Source organism: Pantherophis guttatus, chromosome 3 (assembly GCF_059756535.1).
Source record: "Pantherophis guttatus breed Tessera chromosome 3, ASM5975653v1, whole genome shotgun sequence".
NCBI classification, from domain to species: domain Eukaryota; kingdom Metazoa; phylum Chordata; class Lepidosauria; order Squamata; family Colubridae; genus Pantherophis; species Pantherophis guttatus.
The window spans coordinates 78638338-78656298 of NC_142065.1; the positions used below are offsets into that span (position 1 = coordinate 78638338).

The following is a 17961-nucleotide window of genomic DNA, read 5'->3' on the forward strand; positions in this document are numbered from 1 at the left end:
ACCCTAGGGAATGCTTAAGGATCACAGAAAACCAAATTAAAATGCAAACTTATAGAACTGTGTACACATGATGGAACAGTTAATGTGGCACTTGACAAATATTTCTTACTTGCTTGCACTTAAAGTGCAGATAATTAGTGTCTAAGCAAAATGAGTAATGCTTTTTCCCTTGACTTCTGTATGTACTGCTGCAGAAGTATGGAGTCAATAGCTCCAGTTCACATTGCCCTTCCCATTCCGCACATAAGGTATATGGCAACAGTGAAGACAAGATGGAAAAATTATAAGTAGTCTGACTGCAGTAGTAGTCTTACTGACTGCAATTGGTTCTAAGAATTCTACCACTGAGCAATGCAGTCATAAAATGCAACATCACATGACCGTGCCAAATTTTTGACATCAGTTCCAGTACAGTCATTAAGAGAATCACTGTGAGTCATTAAGCGCAACATCACATGACTATGACTTGCAACTTCCTGCCAGCTTTCCTATTGACTTCTCAGAAGCTGGCTGTGATGGTAATAAATAGTGATCATGTGACTGCATGATGTTGCCAAACATCTGAATTGTGATGTCAGGGACCCTATAACAGCTACAAGTTTGAGGACTGGTCATAAACCTTTTTCAGAGCTGTTTTAACTTTGAATGGTCCCTGAATGAGCAGTCAGTAATTGAAGATTACTTGTAAATAATAAATGGATAAGCTTCTATGGGAGCAAGCATATCTTAAGTTTTGGACTTCTCTCCCTACAAAAACCCTACTTTATGTATTTATTAATTTTGTTAATGTTTTGCCTTTATTTTTTGTCAATTTGCATCATAGATACTTAATTTTCCTGCGTCCTGTTTTCTCCACAACAACAACTCTATGAGATGGGTTGAACTAAGAGAGAATGACTGGCCCAAAGTCTTCTAGATGGCTTTCATGCCTAAAGGAAGACTAGAACTCACTTTAACCACTACATCAAACTGGTTCTTCAGTTTTCTACTTACATATGTTCAAAGAAATGGTTTTTCCCCTTGACTCCTATCTCACTCTTATGCAACTGAATACAGTGAATAAAGAGAATAAATTTTTTGATGTGATACCAGTTGAGGAATGTGTATACAGCCGTAGATAACAGTCCTTAGGGGTATGTGAATGTGAATCGGTTTGAAATAATCTGGTCAGTGAGCATTATCTGTAAGGAAGTTATCTGTATATCTTCTCTCTACAGAATAAAATTAAAATATATTATTTTGCTCTTTTCAATCTCTTCAAGCCATTTGCTTTTATTGAATCTTCCTACTAGCAAACATTATGGTTACTGTTAAAGAAAAAAAAACAATCCAAAGAAAGTGGCTTGGGGTGTAAAGTGATAAAATAAACTTCTCTCCTGGGTTGCGTAAACATAAGCAAATCCTGGATTTTTGGAGCTTCGTGTGCTGTTCTGAAAAAGACAGGAGGAATTTTATTGAAAACGCAACAAAGGCTGTCATGGTTTCCTTTAATTTATAAGTGCAAGAATTGCCCTATTTTTTAACTTGCCTTCTCAACTCTGTTACTTCAAACAGTCACATAGCAAGTGAAATATTTTCTTTCACTTTTCTGTTTGCTGGGAAAGGTTTTACAGTAAATGAAGACATTACATAAAAGAAAGACCTGAATACAACCTCTGAATCATGTTTACCTAAATAGCCAATTCGTGCCTGCCTCTTGTTGAAGGATTAATTTTTTAAAAATGCAGTTCTTGTTCTCTTTGGCTCCCAAGAAAACAGTGAACACACATATGTGTTAAGATGTGTTATGGTTACAAAATACAGAATCATAGAATTTGGAGAAAGACTTGTAAGCTTATGCAAATAGCTCCTTGGTGCCCCAAAATGTAGAATTAGTGTATACTTCAATAGGTGTAGGTATATCTGGTCTCTGCTTGAAAATCTCTAGTGAGGGAGAGAAATCATTCACCTTATTTTTATTTATATATTTATATCCCACTTTTTTATTTTTTATAAATAACTCAAGGTGGCAAACATACTTAATACCCCTTCCTCCTCCTATTTTTCCCACAGCAACAACTCTGTGAGGTGAGTTGGCTGAGAGAAGGTCAGAGTGTGGCTCAAAGTCACCCAGCAGGCTTTCATGGCTGGGGCAGGATTTGAACTCATGGTCTCCTGCTTACTAACCTGGTGCCTTTAACCAATAGACCAAACTCTCCAGTAATATGCAGGTATAGAAAAACAATACAATTAAACTGTTAGTAGACATGCTCTTATCATTACCTCTTCCTAATGACCTTCCTTTAATATATGAAATCTAATCATACGTTATGGCACCACAGAGATGAAGTTTTTTCCCTCATCTGTGTAATAGGTCTTTGGTGTATGTTACATGCTACCATCTTCCCTTTCTTTCTAGACACATACAATGCTGCAAGATGTATTAGGCTAAGGAAGACAGAGAAATTCAAGCAAAGCCATACTATATTGTCAGGTAGGCAGTCCCTAGGTTAGGATGGCATTAAAAGAATTAATTCTAGAATCTAGAGTGGCCTTCCTCAGAAATCAAATCTTCTGATGTTTCCAAATGACAATTTCCAAGTTCCCAGTTGGGAAAAGGCTGTCTAAACCATAATATGGTATTTTCTCCCTTCAGATTCCTGCCATTATTACATGGTTCTGTATCAAAGCTCTCTAGAATCGCTTCAGCATTCCTTTTTCACAGGTGTGGGAAATACACTTCCTCAGACATGTCACCCAGTCCAAGGGCAAGAGTCGACATTTTCTCAGGCTTAATGAAGCTGTGGCATCCCTAAAATTACCGACAAGAGGAACAAACAAACCTATTCACCTTTCTGGATCCTTTCCTCTTATTTGCCTGAAAATACTTCCTCTATTTTTGTTTTTCGTGCCAGCACAGGCTAAAAAATGTTGGAGCTGTGATTGCTGTCTCCTTTCTCTTCTTTTCCTGCTGTTCTTCCAGAAGGTAAACTGGAGAAAGGAACAAGAGAATCACTTGTCAAGCAATCCAGTTTTCTGTGGCTTTAAAGATGCTGGAAAGATTTCTGTCCCCTTCCATCCTATCCTTGCAGATAACACTGTTTTGACACTAAAATGGCTGAACAATAGTTGCAAACACAGTGCTGTGAAATCAAACCTTTTGCCTACTTCTTCCCTATTTTAAAATTATGCTCCCATTGTCCAAAACTAAAGCCTAAGCACTGTAGGGAGAAAGTATAGGCCAGGTTCCACCAGATACAGCGACTGAATTTAGGTCAAAATCAGAAGTTGTCAACCAATCAGATCAGAGAAAGGTGAGAATACAGTACAAGAACCTCTAGTGAGCCGTAGGCTGATCATGATAATGTTTCAGGTCTGAGTGATAACAATGCCAGATAAAAGAATTAATATAGAACTGGCTGTTGTCACAGGACTGACTCCTTTGCCTCTAGTCAAATTATTAAATTAGCAACTTCCTGCATTTGCTTAAAGAAAAAGTCATTGGGAAATTGCATTAATTATATTTCTCTTGGTACTGTATATGCGTAACTCAGCAGCCTCTAAACTTTGACAGTGATGAGCAAGATGATAGTAATAGCATTTTTCGTGCAACACTGACACTGCTGGAAGGAACTCTTTTAGGATTAAAATATCCAATATGCTTTGGGGTCAATTTGCTGACAACTTCAGCTCCCAGCTAGAGAAAAGAACAAGGTCTGCCAAAACGTAATCCTGACCAACTTGGATACAGTGATTGATAAAGTGGAGCTATAAGCAATATGTAGGGAGAGAGGAATGTTCATGCCATTTGGGAATTTGTAATATTAATGGTGAATAAATTCATTGGGTAGTTCGAAAGCTGATTTTTAGAAGTTCAGGAAAAAAAGTTAAAAAGCACCCATGGTTCCAAATTAAATAGGAAACCCCCCCCCCACTTTTAAGGATTCAAATACTTGTGTTATATCAAGAATTAGTAAAGGGGAAAGGGGAAAAACAGATGTATCTCCAAGGACTCATTAATAAAAAAGACTCTTTTTAAACAGGTAGGAATATTACCAAAGAAGAATGGATTATTCAAAACATAATGGTAGGAAAGGTAAGGCCCAGTTTAGCTGAGACTTGTTTACGAATGCTAAAAATGGCTTTCTTTGATCATGCTTGGAGCAAGAAGATGATCAAGGAGAGAATAGGTATGCTACTTGGGAAAAGAAAACGAAAAACAGTGGGATTACTTAAAATAATTAATAGAATAGACACGCACACATACACACAACAAACGTGGTCTTGAAGCTCAAGGCACAGAAGTAAATGGCTTGAAAACATCCATCTACCTTAATTAAATAAAAGTCTCTTGAGGTTCAAATTATACCCAAAGTCTTGAATAAATTAATTTAGATTAATTTAAATAATTTAAATTTCCTGATCTTGAATGCTGTTCACCAAGAAAACAGATACTTTCCCTACATAAGAGGTATTTTTATATACATTTTATTAAAAGAGAACATGAAAACTACCCCAAACTAATACAGAATAAAGAAAGGAAAAGAAAGAACAAATAAAAAAATAGAAGTTTCTAATTTCCTTTGCATCGAATACAGGTATGATTAGACAGAAAAGTCTCTGATTTCAAGATATTCTGAATTAATATATCTGTATCTTTTTTTTTTTTTGGGTTCATTTTTTTTTACATGTCTCAAGCATGATAAATTGTCCTTTTCACATTTCTAGGAAAGACTCAAAATGCCTTTATACATGCTAAACAATTTCTCTGGTGAGAAATACTATTTATTTTATTAAAATGCTCTTTAAGGTTAAAACCTTAAAACCTACCTGATGTTAAGTTTCAGGCCTTTCAACCTCATGTTTTTCCATTGGTCCATTCCAATGAAAAATTTAGCCAAATAGCCAAATTTTTAGCCAATTTTATTGTTCATTTTTCCCTTGTTCTTCTGTCTCATATTTCAACAACAGTTTATACAATTTAGCAATAACATTTATCATTATTATATAATTCTGTTTCAAACTCGGTCTTACTTCTGTTCCAAACCATAAAATATTTATTCACTTGAAACCTTTTTGTCGGTTGTACATAAGAAAATCATTGACAAGAGTATTCTGTTATCAAATCTCTTGATTTCATTTTGCAGTCCCCCTGAGAAAATTCTAATACATCATGCTGTGTTAACTACTTACTTTTATTTATTATTTCTCGTCTATAAAATGCTTCTTGTGTTGAACGCCACAAAGGTGTTTTCAGAAAAATCTAAGTTTAAATTTGTTCCATATTCTAAGAATAGCCTGCCTGACATAGTGATTTTTAAAGTCTACATTTATATTAATTTTATGAAACCATAGATAACCATGCCACCTAAATCTCAAAATAGTGACTTTACACACCAATTGCTGCCTATCTCTTGCAATACACTACCCACTCTTTCATCTAAACCTAACAGTGGGCAGCAAAATATAGTTTCGTATCTGGTAAGGCCAATCCTCTTATTTTCTTTGCATATTTTAATACCTTATATTTATCTTGGGGTTTTCCCCCTAAATAAGAGGTATTGTAGCAAATCTGGATGGCAGTGTGTTATAGGTCCTGTAACTGCGTTCTGTGTAGGACAACTGAAGTATTTTCTGTATTCAAATAAGCTTCTCATGTTACTTGTTCTTGCAATAAAAGTTTTAGTTTTTTTCTTAATTATATTTGCACAATATTTTTGTATACAACCTCTCACATTTTAAACAATTTATGCAGCGCTTTGAATGAAAAACTAGGAAACACATCATATCTTTTTGCATGTGGGTGGGGAAGAAAGGTTTGAAAGAATTTTAAAAATGCAGCACTACTTTTTTCTAAATTCTCCCCATTATTTTCCACTTCTTAACCTGGAGGAACCAACAAAAATTAATTTCACATTATATTGTATTATTGGATTAGATTGTTATATATATACAGCAAGTATTGTCGTAAAAATTTTAATTTATCACATGCTATGTATGGGATCTGGAAAGGTTCTTGTAGAAAAGACCTTAGTCCCAATCTATTTTTCCTTGGCAGGCCCAATCAGTAATGGCACCAAACCTAGGAAAGGATAAGACAGAGCTAGAAAAGATACTGAAAAAGAGAACAAAAATTATTAAGGCAAATAAGGAAGGCTACAACAATCTTTCCAATTAGGTTATCTTTCAGATATGTGATTTCAGACTGATTATCAGTACAATATTGTGCTTAATCTCACCTGTAAACTTGAAATAACTATATCTTCAATCCTCCAAAGGGGATTGTCGGTATATATAATGTTGATGGAATGGAATAAGCCATTGTTGGAAGAGGTCTAGGTTAGAAAGAAAATATATACAGGGGATTAGAGCTACTGTATGTCTGTGTGTCATCAGGATAGCTCTCCAAAAATAGAGTTAGACCAAATGTGATGTGGGAGAGAAGCTAGTCAGAGCAAAACAGACTTTGAAAATGGACTCGATCTGACCAGGACCTGCAAAGAAAAACAACAACAAAACAACTCAGTACATTCCCTATAAGGGAGGCAGAGGGGCAGCAACTTGTGACAGTATTGATTGCCTTGTTCTTCAGCCCACCCCCAATCCTCTGGTTACATAACCCATGGTGTTGCTATTAAGCAGTTGGAAAGAATTCCAGAAGGCATGCCCTGCATGCTTTCTCTGCCTTCTTATTCTTACAAGAATAAGAAGGCAGAGATTCTTATTCTTTGAAGTCATTAATAGTAGACTTCAAAGTCTACTATTAATGCCCATATTTTATCCATCTCCTCAGTATTGTTGTCAGACCTGTTGCCTGGGAGAGTCCATCCAGTTCCCCAGAGCACTAATTTAAATAGAGGGCCAAATGTTGAAAAAGAAGATGAACTTTAAAGAAAAATACCAATACGTTATGTGGAAATGGAGGTGTTGACATGTCTAGAGTGCCTGTTGCCTTCACCTGTGCATTTCCTAAATGGAGAATGGATAAAAGATAATAACTTGCAGAAACCTCTCCACTGTCTTTCTGGCCAAGAAAATCCTTGCTAAATATATTAATATGCAACCTGTTGGAAACTTTTTGTTGATTATTAAAAGACCTTTTCTTTAAACTGTTGAAGTTGGTTTTAAAGTTCCACAGTGTGACAATCTATTGTGTCTGTTCTTTCTCTCTGTTTAAAAACAGTTCAGGAAAAGCAAGGTTTAATACATTCTACAACATTTACTAATGCTAGTAACATACAACATTTACTAATGCTAGTAAATATATGCACCTTTTTTCTTTATTGATTTAGTTCCTGACATAAAAGATCCCATTGACATCTCCATGCTGTCCATTGACATGGAAAACAAGGAAAATGGATCTCTGGACAAAGAAAAGTAAGTGGTCCTCTTAAATGCTGTATATTGATTTACAAAGCTGAAGTTTAAATTTTCTGGGTACCAAAAATGGTATACATCTGTAGTTTTATCTTGAAAGATTGCTAAAATGTTATTTTGCTAACTTCACAATATAGTCAGTACAAGTGGAGTTTGTTCTGACTTTGAAATCTTTGATGGACTACGGACATCATGTCTGAAGCATATCTTTGATTTAAAGTATTTTATATCATCACTGTCTAGGCTCAATTGTAATCCTAACCTTTTGATGCATATTTAAGTATATCTTCTAAGGCAGAGTTTCTCACCTTTGAAGATGTATGGATTTTAACTCTCAGAATTCCCCAACTAGCATGCTGGTTTGGGAATTCCAGGAGTTGAAGTCCAGACGTCTTCAAGTTGCCAAGGTTGAGAAACACTCTTCTAAGTGTTTAAAGAGCCTGTTTACTAAGGGGCATCATGGATGGTATCAACAGTTATAAAACAAAAAGATTGGTGGAGTAGTTCATGCTGACTACCTACCACTTAAGAACATATAAGGTTTGCTATGAGCCCACCAGGTTCCCTCTAGGTGACTAATAATGACATCACTTAAGTATCTTCTAAGCTGTTGCCAGTCCTCAAGTAACAAGTAATAATCCTCTCACTACCTCTTCACACAAAAGGGAGATAAAAGATAATTGCTAATGGTCTGCCTCATCTGTAGTTTTAATTTATATGGTATGCATTTGTTTCCTTCTTTGTAAACACAATCAAATGAAATCTAGTGGTGGTTGTAAGAGGGAAATGTCTGACTTCAAAGCTGGCATTCCTCCTGCTGCTAATAGCTTTTTGAAAATTGTGAGGATGAAAGAAGAGCATCTCGGTGATTTTGCCATCGTTTCCTCTCTTGAATAGCTATAACGTGGCTGGATAGTGCTGCAGTGGCTAAAGAAGTGGACTTCCCCATTTTCATCTGGGTTTTTTTGGTCATGTTCCCGTTACAGGGGAACCTATCATGGTGTGAAAGCAGTCACTTTCCTCTTAAGCCAAAGAACATCCACTGACCATCTCAGTGTTTTAAACTTGTTATGGATTCTCATTAATTTATAAATACAATCAGGTGACTGATAGTAGGTGGAAGCAAAATGTGGCCAGTTTCCCTTTATCTGGGTACACTCCTCTCCTCACTGGGCCTTGATCTGGCTCATTGGCCACCATTTCACTATGGTTTCTCTAAGGTGCTGAATATACAGTGCTGTCGTAGTGATCTGTCAAAATTGTTCAGTAACACAAGGTTGCTTTGTCAGCAGAACAGGAAGAGCGTACCTGTTCAACAGTGAAACAATGGAATGATAGGGTCAACCCCATTTTCACCTTCCATTGCCTGCAGAAAAGAGTGCAGAGAAAGCTAAAAGTCAGCATTTGTTATTTACATAAAGAAAAGGGGTGCAGGAACCCTATGAAAAAATAACTCAGTTTGAAGTAATAGAGGGAACGATTTTTTTAAAATGACAGCACGAGGTATAGGAAAAGGAGCACTGGAAGTCACCCTAGACATGACAACCAGACACATCCCATTCTTGTTATAGCTCCCATGCTTTGCAAGTGTGTTTTTCTGCCAGCTTGTGAGATGCATAAAATAAGGGATGACAACTGGGTGATTCAGCCAAGCATTTTGCTTATCGTATGCTGCATGCATGCATAAAATCAGCACCCCACTAATCGGCAGTGAATCAGAACAGATGCAGATAGAGGCAGGGCAGACATTGGCAACAGGCAACAGGTGTCATGACAATATAGTATATCCGCTAATATCTGCTAATTCAAAAATGGCAGAGAACATTTACTGTTGGATTAAAGGAAAGAAAGGCCCAGCACAGGTAGACCTCGACTTATAATAGTTCACTTAGTGATTATTCATAGTTACAATGGTACTGAAAAAAGTGACTGATGACCGTTTTTCAAACTTGCAACCATTGCAACATCCCCATGGTGATGTGATCAAAATTCCAAGGCTCGGCAACTGACTCATATTTATGACAGTTTGCCATGACCAAGGATCATATGATCACCTTTTGCGACCTTCTTACAAACAAAGTCAATGGGGAGGCATGATTCACTTAACAACTGTAGCAAGAACATGGGACAGAACGTGGGACAGAATTCAGTTAACAAATGTTTTGCTTTGGGGCTCAATTGTGGTCGTATGTCGAGAACTGCCCATATTTGTTGTAGGCCCCAAGAACAAAATGTTGAAACTCTGGTTTGGGTGGTGAAAACAGATAAGAATATTGATCACTCTGATACCAGAAGGGCAAGAATTCTTACCAATTGGAAGAACCATCCACAAGCTCAGCAGCAGAAAACATAAGTTGTGGTATAGTGTCATATAAATTGCAGTACAACTCCCACTGTAAAAACAAAAATTCAGTTGTCAAAATTTGTTAAATTAAATAAATTTTCACACATCTGAAATAACAAAGAACGAAAATAATTTCATGATTGTCTCAAATGGTTACATGTTTTGAGTACTGCAATAAAAAAACCCTGCAATCTCTCAACTATGCAAAAGGCTTTTATTTTTTTAAAAAAATGTGCACTTCCCACCTTCCATATCTTTTTTTCTTCATACCATGTGCATAATATCCAATCAAGCTAGAGAAAAATCCAAGCAGCGCCTGAGGCGGGGAATTGATACTATCAAGCTATCTTTCCCCTTGAAAGACTTGATGGTGTCAGATACTAGGTGACAGGGTAAACAACATAAATTCAGCTGTTCAACTTTGTCCATTCTGTCCAATATATTTGGAGAAACCTCAAGCAGGTGAAAAATCAATTTAAGAATTCATGGCCTCCTTTAGGTGTATTTTAAACTGCTTGCCAGTAGGTGTCACTGTAGCAACAAAATAGCACAGAAATGTGAGCCTGTATTCAACTGTAGGATTCTTGGATGGAACCTGATATTATACCATGTTAGCCTTATAAATACATTTTCAGGTTACCTCCCATGTATAGTATATTCACCACATTGTGTAGAATTAAGATTTAGTTTCTGCTACAGAGATACCATGCAGGTTCATTTTAGATTTTATTTTACAACTAATTTGGGGGACAATTACATAGCATCATTGCACTGTTATTCAAAGACAGAGCCCATTTAATCTCTTACACTTATAATTAAAGGTCTCTGTATTTCTCATTTTGTATAGTAATGGCAGAACTAATCTTAAAAAGTAGTGATTTGGTTGGATTCAAATCTGATACACATTTTCTCGAAAGTAGATTTCATTGAATTAAATTAAAGCAATCACCAAGTAAATAGACACAACCCAAGGCATATATTTAAGTAAAATGTGATTATCTAATTATTATATTATTCTCGAAGCGGTGGGTGATCTTGGATACTCCTAGCATATAGGTTGGGTCAAAATACATTATTCTAAGAAGTTTGGATAAAGTTCAGTAAATTAAGAGTATGTTCCACCAGCACTATATAAGGTCTTTTTATAAAGTTGGTCTACTTAATTTCATACTTCTAAAATAGCCTGATGTAACCAGATATTCTCTGAATGTGTAGGATTTCAATTCCTATTATTACTAACTTATGGCTATACTGGATTCAAAGTGGTAGGTACTACATTGGGTGAGGTGGCTCTAAGATCATTGAAAGAATTGGGTTTTAGCATCCAAATGTGATTGCTGTTGGAGAGCTAAAAATTATGTCTCATGCCCATGTGTGAACCAAGTTAGCATAGGAATACACCGACAATCTTTTTACCCATGGAATCTGCGTGGGTCAGTTTTAGATTAACAGAGAGCTGACATGCAGATGATTCTCAGAGTACACATCTGGAATTGGGCAATTGCTATTACCATGTTTGTGCTAGCACATTCCTGTTTGAAGACTTACAAGGTGAGCTTTGTGAGCTTCCTGTTGCAATAGCTATTTTAAAAAAGATTGTTGCACAGAACAGCAGAGAAAGGGCAAATAGCAAAAGGGGGAGGAAATTGCACTGGGTATGTGTGTAAGCATGTGTGTATGTTTCTATAGGGATAACAGAATACATAAGTGCAGAAGTCAAGTGCAGAGAGTAAGAAATCTTACATATCACTTGGTTGGCAATTCTGAAAACCATTTCCTTTAAAAAATAATTGTATTAAAAGTTATACAGTAATTGTAATAGTAGAAACAAACTAAATAGTAATTGCAATAGTAGAAACAAACTAAAAGAAAATAGAGCAGAAAAAATAAAAAGCGCAAAGGTAATTTCTATTTTGCTTATTCTGCAACTAGCGTCCAATAGATAGCATCAACAGAGGAGCTGGCAGTAAAAACACCAGATGTCTCACCTAACAACCAAATGGAAAGTGACATCTTAAGTCTATCACAGTCACATGATGTTTCACTTAGCAACTGTGTTGCTGTGAACTCAGCTGGAATATACCTGATTGTTTATCACAGAGTCTGCATATCCATCCCTGCTCTGAATCATGCAGATGTTGGAGGAAATATTCCTTAAATTGAGGAATGAGGTGAAGGTCAATGCTCAATCTCTGTTTTGGAGGCAGGAATGGTGCAGTTAGTCCTGTCCAGCTTAATGCTAAACTTTATTCAGAGCTCTTCGTTGATTAGGTTGCTTAGTCTGCATAAGACTGCATTATTGGGGGAAAGTAATAATAAAAGGGCTCTTTGGCATTTACAATAAAGAAAGCAAGTGTGCCTACTGCCATAGGCTCCTTATTAGTCCATACTGTTTTGACAACATTTGCTAGGAAGTGTTATAGCGAAAAAGAAAGCAGACTTGGAAAAGGAAGAGCAGAATGCAAATTTTAATTCAAACAAGAAGATCACTACGTGACTTTGGGAGAGTTATATGAGACAGTGCACCCAAACATTTGGCATTTACTGTTGCTTAATGGAGGAAAAAAGTTTATCTTCACTCAATTCAGGGCAGGCCTAACACGAACCCTACTCTAAGATACAATTTTTCCACTTCATGCTTATAGGATTAAAATTACCAGTATATATATTTTCTACCTATAATTACATATATTTTGTGTGTATGCATGTGCGTGTGTCTGGCAGTTTAAGTGCTAGATTTGGAATAAGGCAGGCTCAAAACCTCAGTTAGCCCTAATATTTTTGCCTGGAGACTTTTTATGCCATCTCTCTGGCCAACCTGCATGGTACTTCATTGTACCTAAAAAGATATGGAAGGACACTCAGGAAGCCGTATCTTTACAAGGCAGTTTTTTGGAGGGTACTACAAAGGGTATCAGCAGACCAGTGGTGAAAGAAGGCCATGTGTTGTAGAGATAATACTACCACACAAAACAGATACCAAACTGACAATGGCTGCTTAGGCTTTCGAGGAGAGAGGATTTAAAGTGGACTCTAAATGGACATACAGAGAAAGTGGACACACAGGTGGTTTAAAAGGTCTTTAAAAGATGGTTATATCATCAAGTAAGATGGTTTTCCCTGATGGTTTTCTTTTTCTTGAGAGAGCAGTTGAGTAGCTAGTTTGTGCTAGTTTGTACATCCATGCCAAAGATTCATTTTTGTTTGAATTTCTTAAAACTCCGTAGCTTGGTAGAGAATGGAAGACCTCCTGATCCGGCTGACTGGGCAGTTACAGATGTGGTGAATTATTTCAGAACAGTGGGCTTTGAAGAACAAGCAAATGCTTTTCAAGAACAGGTAAATCTGTTTGCACAAAGCTTTTTACTTTTAATTTCCAGCTTGGGAGATTTCAGAGTAGGGACAATTACAGGCATATTTTTGGCATTGCAAAGATCCAGGTTCAAATTTCTTCTTAATAACATTGGGTCACCTTGGACCAGTTGTGCTAAGACCAATGTACACCACAGGTTTGTTATGAGAGTAAAATGAAACACACACACACCCTGCCTGTACTCTGAACTCATAAATGAAAAGAGCAATAATGCAAGAAGTAAATAAAATAAGCACTCAAGGAATGCAATTAAGAGTGAATTGCTTGGCAGTTTAAAATTGAGCTACATGGTAGAAAATGAGCATGGGAATGTCAGTCACCTACACAATGTTACCAGGACAATGTCTGTAGCCTTCCATTCCCTTGATAGGCTTCCTTAGGTTGGCACTAACACATCTGAAATGAATGAAAGGGAGCAGGAAGTGGTGACAGGTTTTTCACTATATGCAAGTAGTCTTTGACTTACAACTGATCATTTAGTGACTGTTCAAAGTTATGACAGATTCCTGTTCTGACCTAGGCTTCCTGATACAATAAAAGCACACAATGAGTCCCAAAACCCCTTTTTTTATTTCAACAGCTATGAATTCTGCTCATTCAGAGACTGTTCATTCTCAATCTGTTATATTAACAGATGAGTCCCAAATAGTTGTAAAGAGTCCGACAGAAGTCTGCCACAGTTCTTCTGATAAGGCTGATAAACACCCACCTTTATCTCCCTTGACACTCTGCCAAGACCTAATTGGCAATTAACTTTGCAAGGCCACAGGGAACACAGATTCAACACAGAGCTGCAGTCTTGAAACCGGCCAGCACGAACAACAGTTGCTTCCTGCAAAGGCCCACGTGCCTTTGCTCCTCTTTTATGTCTTACGGGAGGGGCCTATCATCTCCAAGCCCTACTCCCGAGTCGACCCTTTTATTTTAACTGTTCTTGCCTTCTGGCAGCTCTGCACATGCGCACACTGGGAACAGGCTCCCCCTGTTCCTCTGCCTCACTGATGTTTGACTCTGGAGGCTCCGGAGTCCGCACATAACTCCCAGGTGGTCCTGGCCCCATCTCTGCCTCTGACGCAGAGCCCTCGTCCCAGCCTTCCCCAGACTCCAGGACTGGCCATGTTCCTCCCCAGCCTCCTCACTGTCAGACTCTGCTACCAGCTCCGCAGGCCGCTGGCGGACCGCAACAATTCCTCAGAGATACAACTCAGTTCCAAAATTCCATCAGCCAATGGGCGTGTGTGTGCGTGCAGGCACATGACCACATTATTGGTGCTTGGTAACCAGCTCACATTTATGGCTCTTTGTAGTATCCTGTGGCCACGTGACTGCAATTTACAGTGTTTTTGCTGAAAAACATTGTTTACCTCAGTTTTTGGCATGAACATACCACAGTGAATAATGGATTTAAAGATCGTGAACTTGCTTAATGACTGTCACAAAAACAATTCATTAAATTCAGTTGATCATGTGGATGATTTGCTTTATGACTGTCATGATTTAGGACCATAATGTGCAGGCACCATTATGGTTGTAAATCAAGGACTACCTGTAATTGCCACTAGGTGCTATGGCTGTCTAATGAAAAGCTGTTAATGCAGCACCACTTATTTATTCCTCAGTACTCATTATTAACTGAGTGCTCTTTTTTAAGTACCCTTCAGATTTTACTGCTAGAGAAACTCAGCAGGGAAAACAGCAGGATGAGTAATAGAATTGGCATCAGCTCCAGGTTTTGAAGCAGGATCCCAGAGCCATAGGAAAATTGTATATTTGATGCTATCTGCTAAATGCCCATGTAGTTTGTCCATATTTTGGAAAGAATCCCTTTAACTCCTTGATAGGACTCTGGTTTTGTATAGGATTGCACAATGATGGTGGTAAGGTCATAACCATAAGGAAAATGGTTCTTTTAAGTACAGAAATGGGGAAAACATCAATTTCAGAGACTATGAATACCGAGATTATTTTTAAAAAAACAAAGATCCTTTTCATCTAGATAAATTGGGGTTCAAATGGGGTTGTTGTTCTGTGATACCAACTTTCCAAAGATAAGGAATTGTAGATATTTCAACCAAACCTTCAGTTTTTAGATATTTCATATGTCCTTCTTTTCCTTTCTTGTCTTTTACACATTATTACAAGAGTCACTTTTCTATCGTATCATCTATTGCTGCTGCAGTAACATTTAAAAGGCTGCTTTGGCATGATTAGAATCAATTGCTTGAATCGTTCCCTTTCCCAGATGTTGGGGGGCAGGGCAGATGCAATGCAGATAAAAGAGAGATAGGACTTTGCACCATCTTAATTTATTTGAGAACAACACACTTGCACGCGCACGTGCACGTGCACACGCACACACACAGCAGATAGTCCTGATCCCACCAAATCATGACCAATTCATTTTTTGGCTTTGTGATCAGTTCCAGGCGTAGGATTCTAATATTTTCATCAGCTTCTGCAGTGCTGGATTAAAACAAATAATTGAAAATCATGCTTGCTAATGCCTGCACAACCCCCATTTTGCACTTGTGAGTATCTTACTTTCAGTTCAGTTCAATCCCTGATTCATTGTTTTAGCATATCATAAATTGAAGGAAGTTCAGCAGCTGATATTGCATTTAAAGATTGTTACTGAAACTTCTCATGTTGAAAGACATTGTTTGTGTAAAGGACAGCTTTTTAAAAACACCTTTGAATGGCTTTTTAAAGTAAGACTTTTATGTTATTTATTACGTTTCTAATCCTCCTTTTGGTCAGCAGCTCAGGGTGGCATACATACTGTTCCCACCTCCTGCTTTTTCTCCACAACACCCCTGTCAGGTTGATTAGGCAGATAGAGAGTGTCTGATTTAACAGATTAATAGAGTTGGAAGGGATCTTATAGGCAGTGGTGGGATTCAGCCAATTCGCACCCCTTCGGGAGAACCGGTTGTTAACTTTCTGAGCAGTTTGGTGAACTGGTTGTTAGAAGAAATCATTAGGGTAGAGAACTGGTTGTTAAATTATTTGAATCCCACCACTGCTTATAGGTCATTTAGTCCAACTGCCCCCCCCCCGCTCAAGCAGGAGACCTTACACCATTTCTGACAAATGGCAGTCCAATCTCTTCTTGAAAGTCTCAAGTGATGAAGCTCCCACAACTTCCGAAGGCAAGCTGTTCCATTGATTGATTGTTCTCACTGTCAGAAAGTTCCTCCTCATTTCTAGGTTGAATCTTTCCTTTGTCAATTTCCATCCATTATTCCTTGTCTGGCCTTCAGGTGCTTTGGAAAATAGCTTGACCCCCTCCTCTCTGTGGCAGCCCTTCAAATATTGGAACACTGCTGTCATATCTCCCCTGGTCCTTCTCTTTACTAGATTAGCTATGCCCAGTTCCTGTAACCGTTCTTCATATGTTTTAGTCTCCAGTCCCCTAATCATCCTGGTTGCTCTCCTCTGCACTTTTTCCAGAGTCTCAACATCTTTTTTTATAGTGTGGTGACCAAAACTGGATGCAGTACTCTAGGTGTGGACTGGTCCAAAGGCAGCCAGTAAGTTTCCATACCTGAAATTGGACTAGAATCTGGGACTCCTTGTCAAACTCATTTCACCTGGCCAGACAGGAGATTCATGTTGCAGACTTCATTAGTTACAAAATGTTAACAGATGAGGTATATGGAGAACGTTGTCCCATGAGGTGAGGTTGGCCCTCACTTTGCTGGGTTTGCAGAAGAACTAAGGCTTGGCTCTGTCAGCTAGCATGAAGATCCACACTTGGGGGGGGAGGGGTGTTGTCTTTTTAACTTTATTTTTGTATGGATTTTTATGTGGATTTTATTATTTTTTACTTGTAAATACCTTTACCATTCTACTACCCTGACTCTATTTGAGGATTTTCTTTTTGCAGAACAGATCAGTGAAGTTTCAGATGTGTACTGCCCAGAATTACATTATTGGGGTTGAGTGTATTTAGTGCACCTCTCTTGCAGTAATTAAATCAATTGTTGTCTTCTGTGATTGATAAAAAAAATCCATTTTTAATGAAGTGTTTCTTCCTATATTAGAATCTTTTGAAAATTATAATATCCATTTTTATTTTTATTTTTTTTTAAAAAAACTCTTCTGACTGATTAAATTTCAACTGATAAAATTTAGAACATGGTATTCGGAGAACTGAAGAAGCTACTTGGATGAGAAGCAAAATATTTTCAAGGAAAAAACCCAAGAAAGTCCAGTTATCTTTTATAAAAGCATCTGGGACAACTATGACTTGGATGATTGAGAATCTCCATAGACAGGAGATCATAGAGTTCTTGCAATGTTTGGCTATTAAAGTTACATAAAATATGGCCATTATGTACCTTTAGGAGTGACAGGGCTGATATGGGTAGGCAATATTGATCTGCCCTCCACTAAACTGCTTAAAGTAAATATCTCTGAGGACAAACATTGTCCTCTAGAAACAGACTTAGAAAGCATGACATCATCTTACTAAAATGGCACTTGAAAGAGGCTATGTAGGAAATGGGATCAAGAGATGTAAATTCAGGATATTTATTTAAAATGGCATATATGCTTAATTGTTTTCTTCAGATGTCATTTAATTTTTAAATACACAGTCAGCTAAAGTTAGGCATTCAAATATAAAGAGAAAATCAGCAAACGGAAAGGTTTTTTGCACAAAATGGAAACATAAGCCAATCCAAAAAAAAGGCAAAAACTATTTATACCTGAAATATTCCTTTCAGTTAATATCTGTGCCCCATTCAACTTCAAATTTTCATGCCAGTGTAAAAAAGAGACTATGGAGATGAAATTTCAAATTGTGATTAAAATTATCTGCAGATGTGCCGTTCACTAAAATTACCAAGTCAGTTGCCAAAATGCTGTACCTCTGCTTGATATTTAC

General features: G+C 37.4%; 1 protein-coding gene and 1 long non-coding RNA gene across 6 annotated transcripts in view; one reads left to right on the plus strand and one right to left on the minus strand.

The window, feature by feature from the left end:
* Positions 1-17961, plus strand: part of SAMD13 (sterile alpha motif domain containing 13) — a 39613-nt gene that overhangs the window by 4315 nt on the left and 17337 nt on the right. For 2 of the 5 annotated variants that reach the window (XM_034437105.3, XM_034437104.3), the window contains exons 2-3: positions 7272-7356; positions 12928-13039. In XM_034437105.3, coding sequence (XP_034292996.1) covers positions 7272-7356; positions 12928-13039 — 197 coding nt within the window. Of the gene's footprint in view, positions 1-2875; positions 2966-3197; positions 3294-4022; positions 4076-7271; positions 7357-12927; positions 13040-17961 lie in introns of those variants that run through there. The other 3 variants (XM_034437102.3, XM_034437101.3, XM_034437106.3) reach the window with 3 other exon arrangements.
* On the minus strand, positions 1253-17895 carry LOC117677130 (uncharacterized). The gene is made up of 5 exons (XR_015733139.1): positions 17783-17895; positions 9667-9749; positions 6219-6314; positions 2831-2970; positions 1253-1430 (listed from the first exon to the last, which is right to left on the minus strand). It is a non-coding gene; the product is annotated as an uncharacterized LOC117677130 (long non-coding RNA).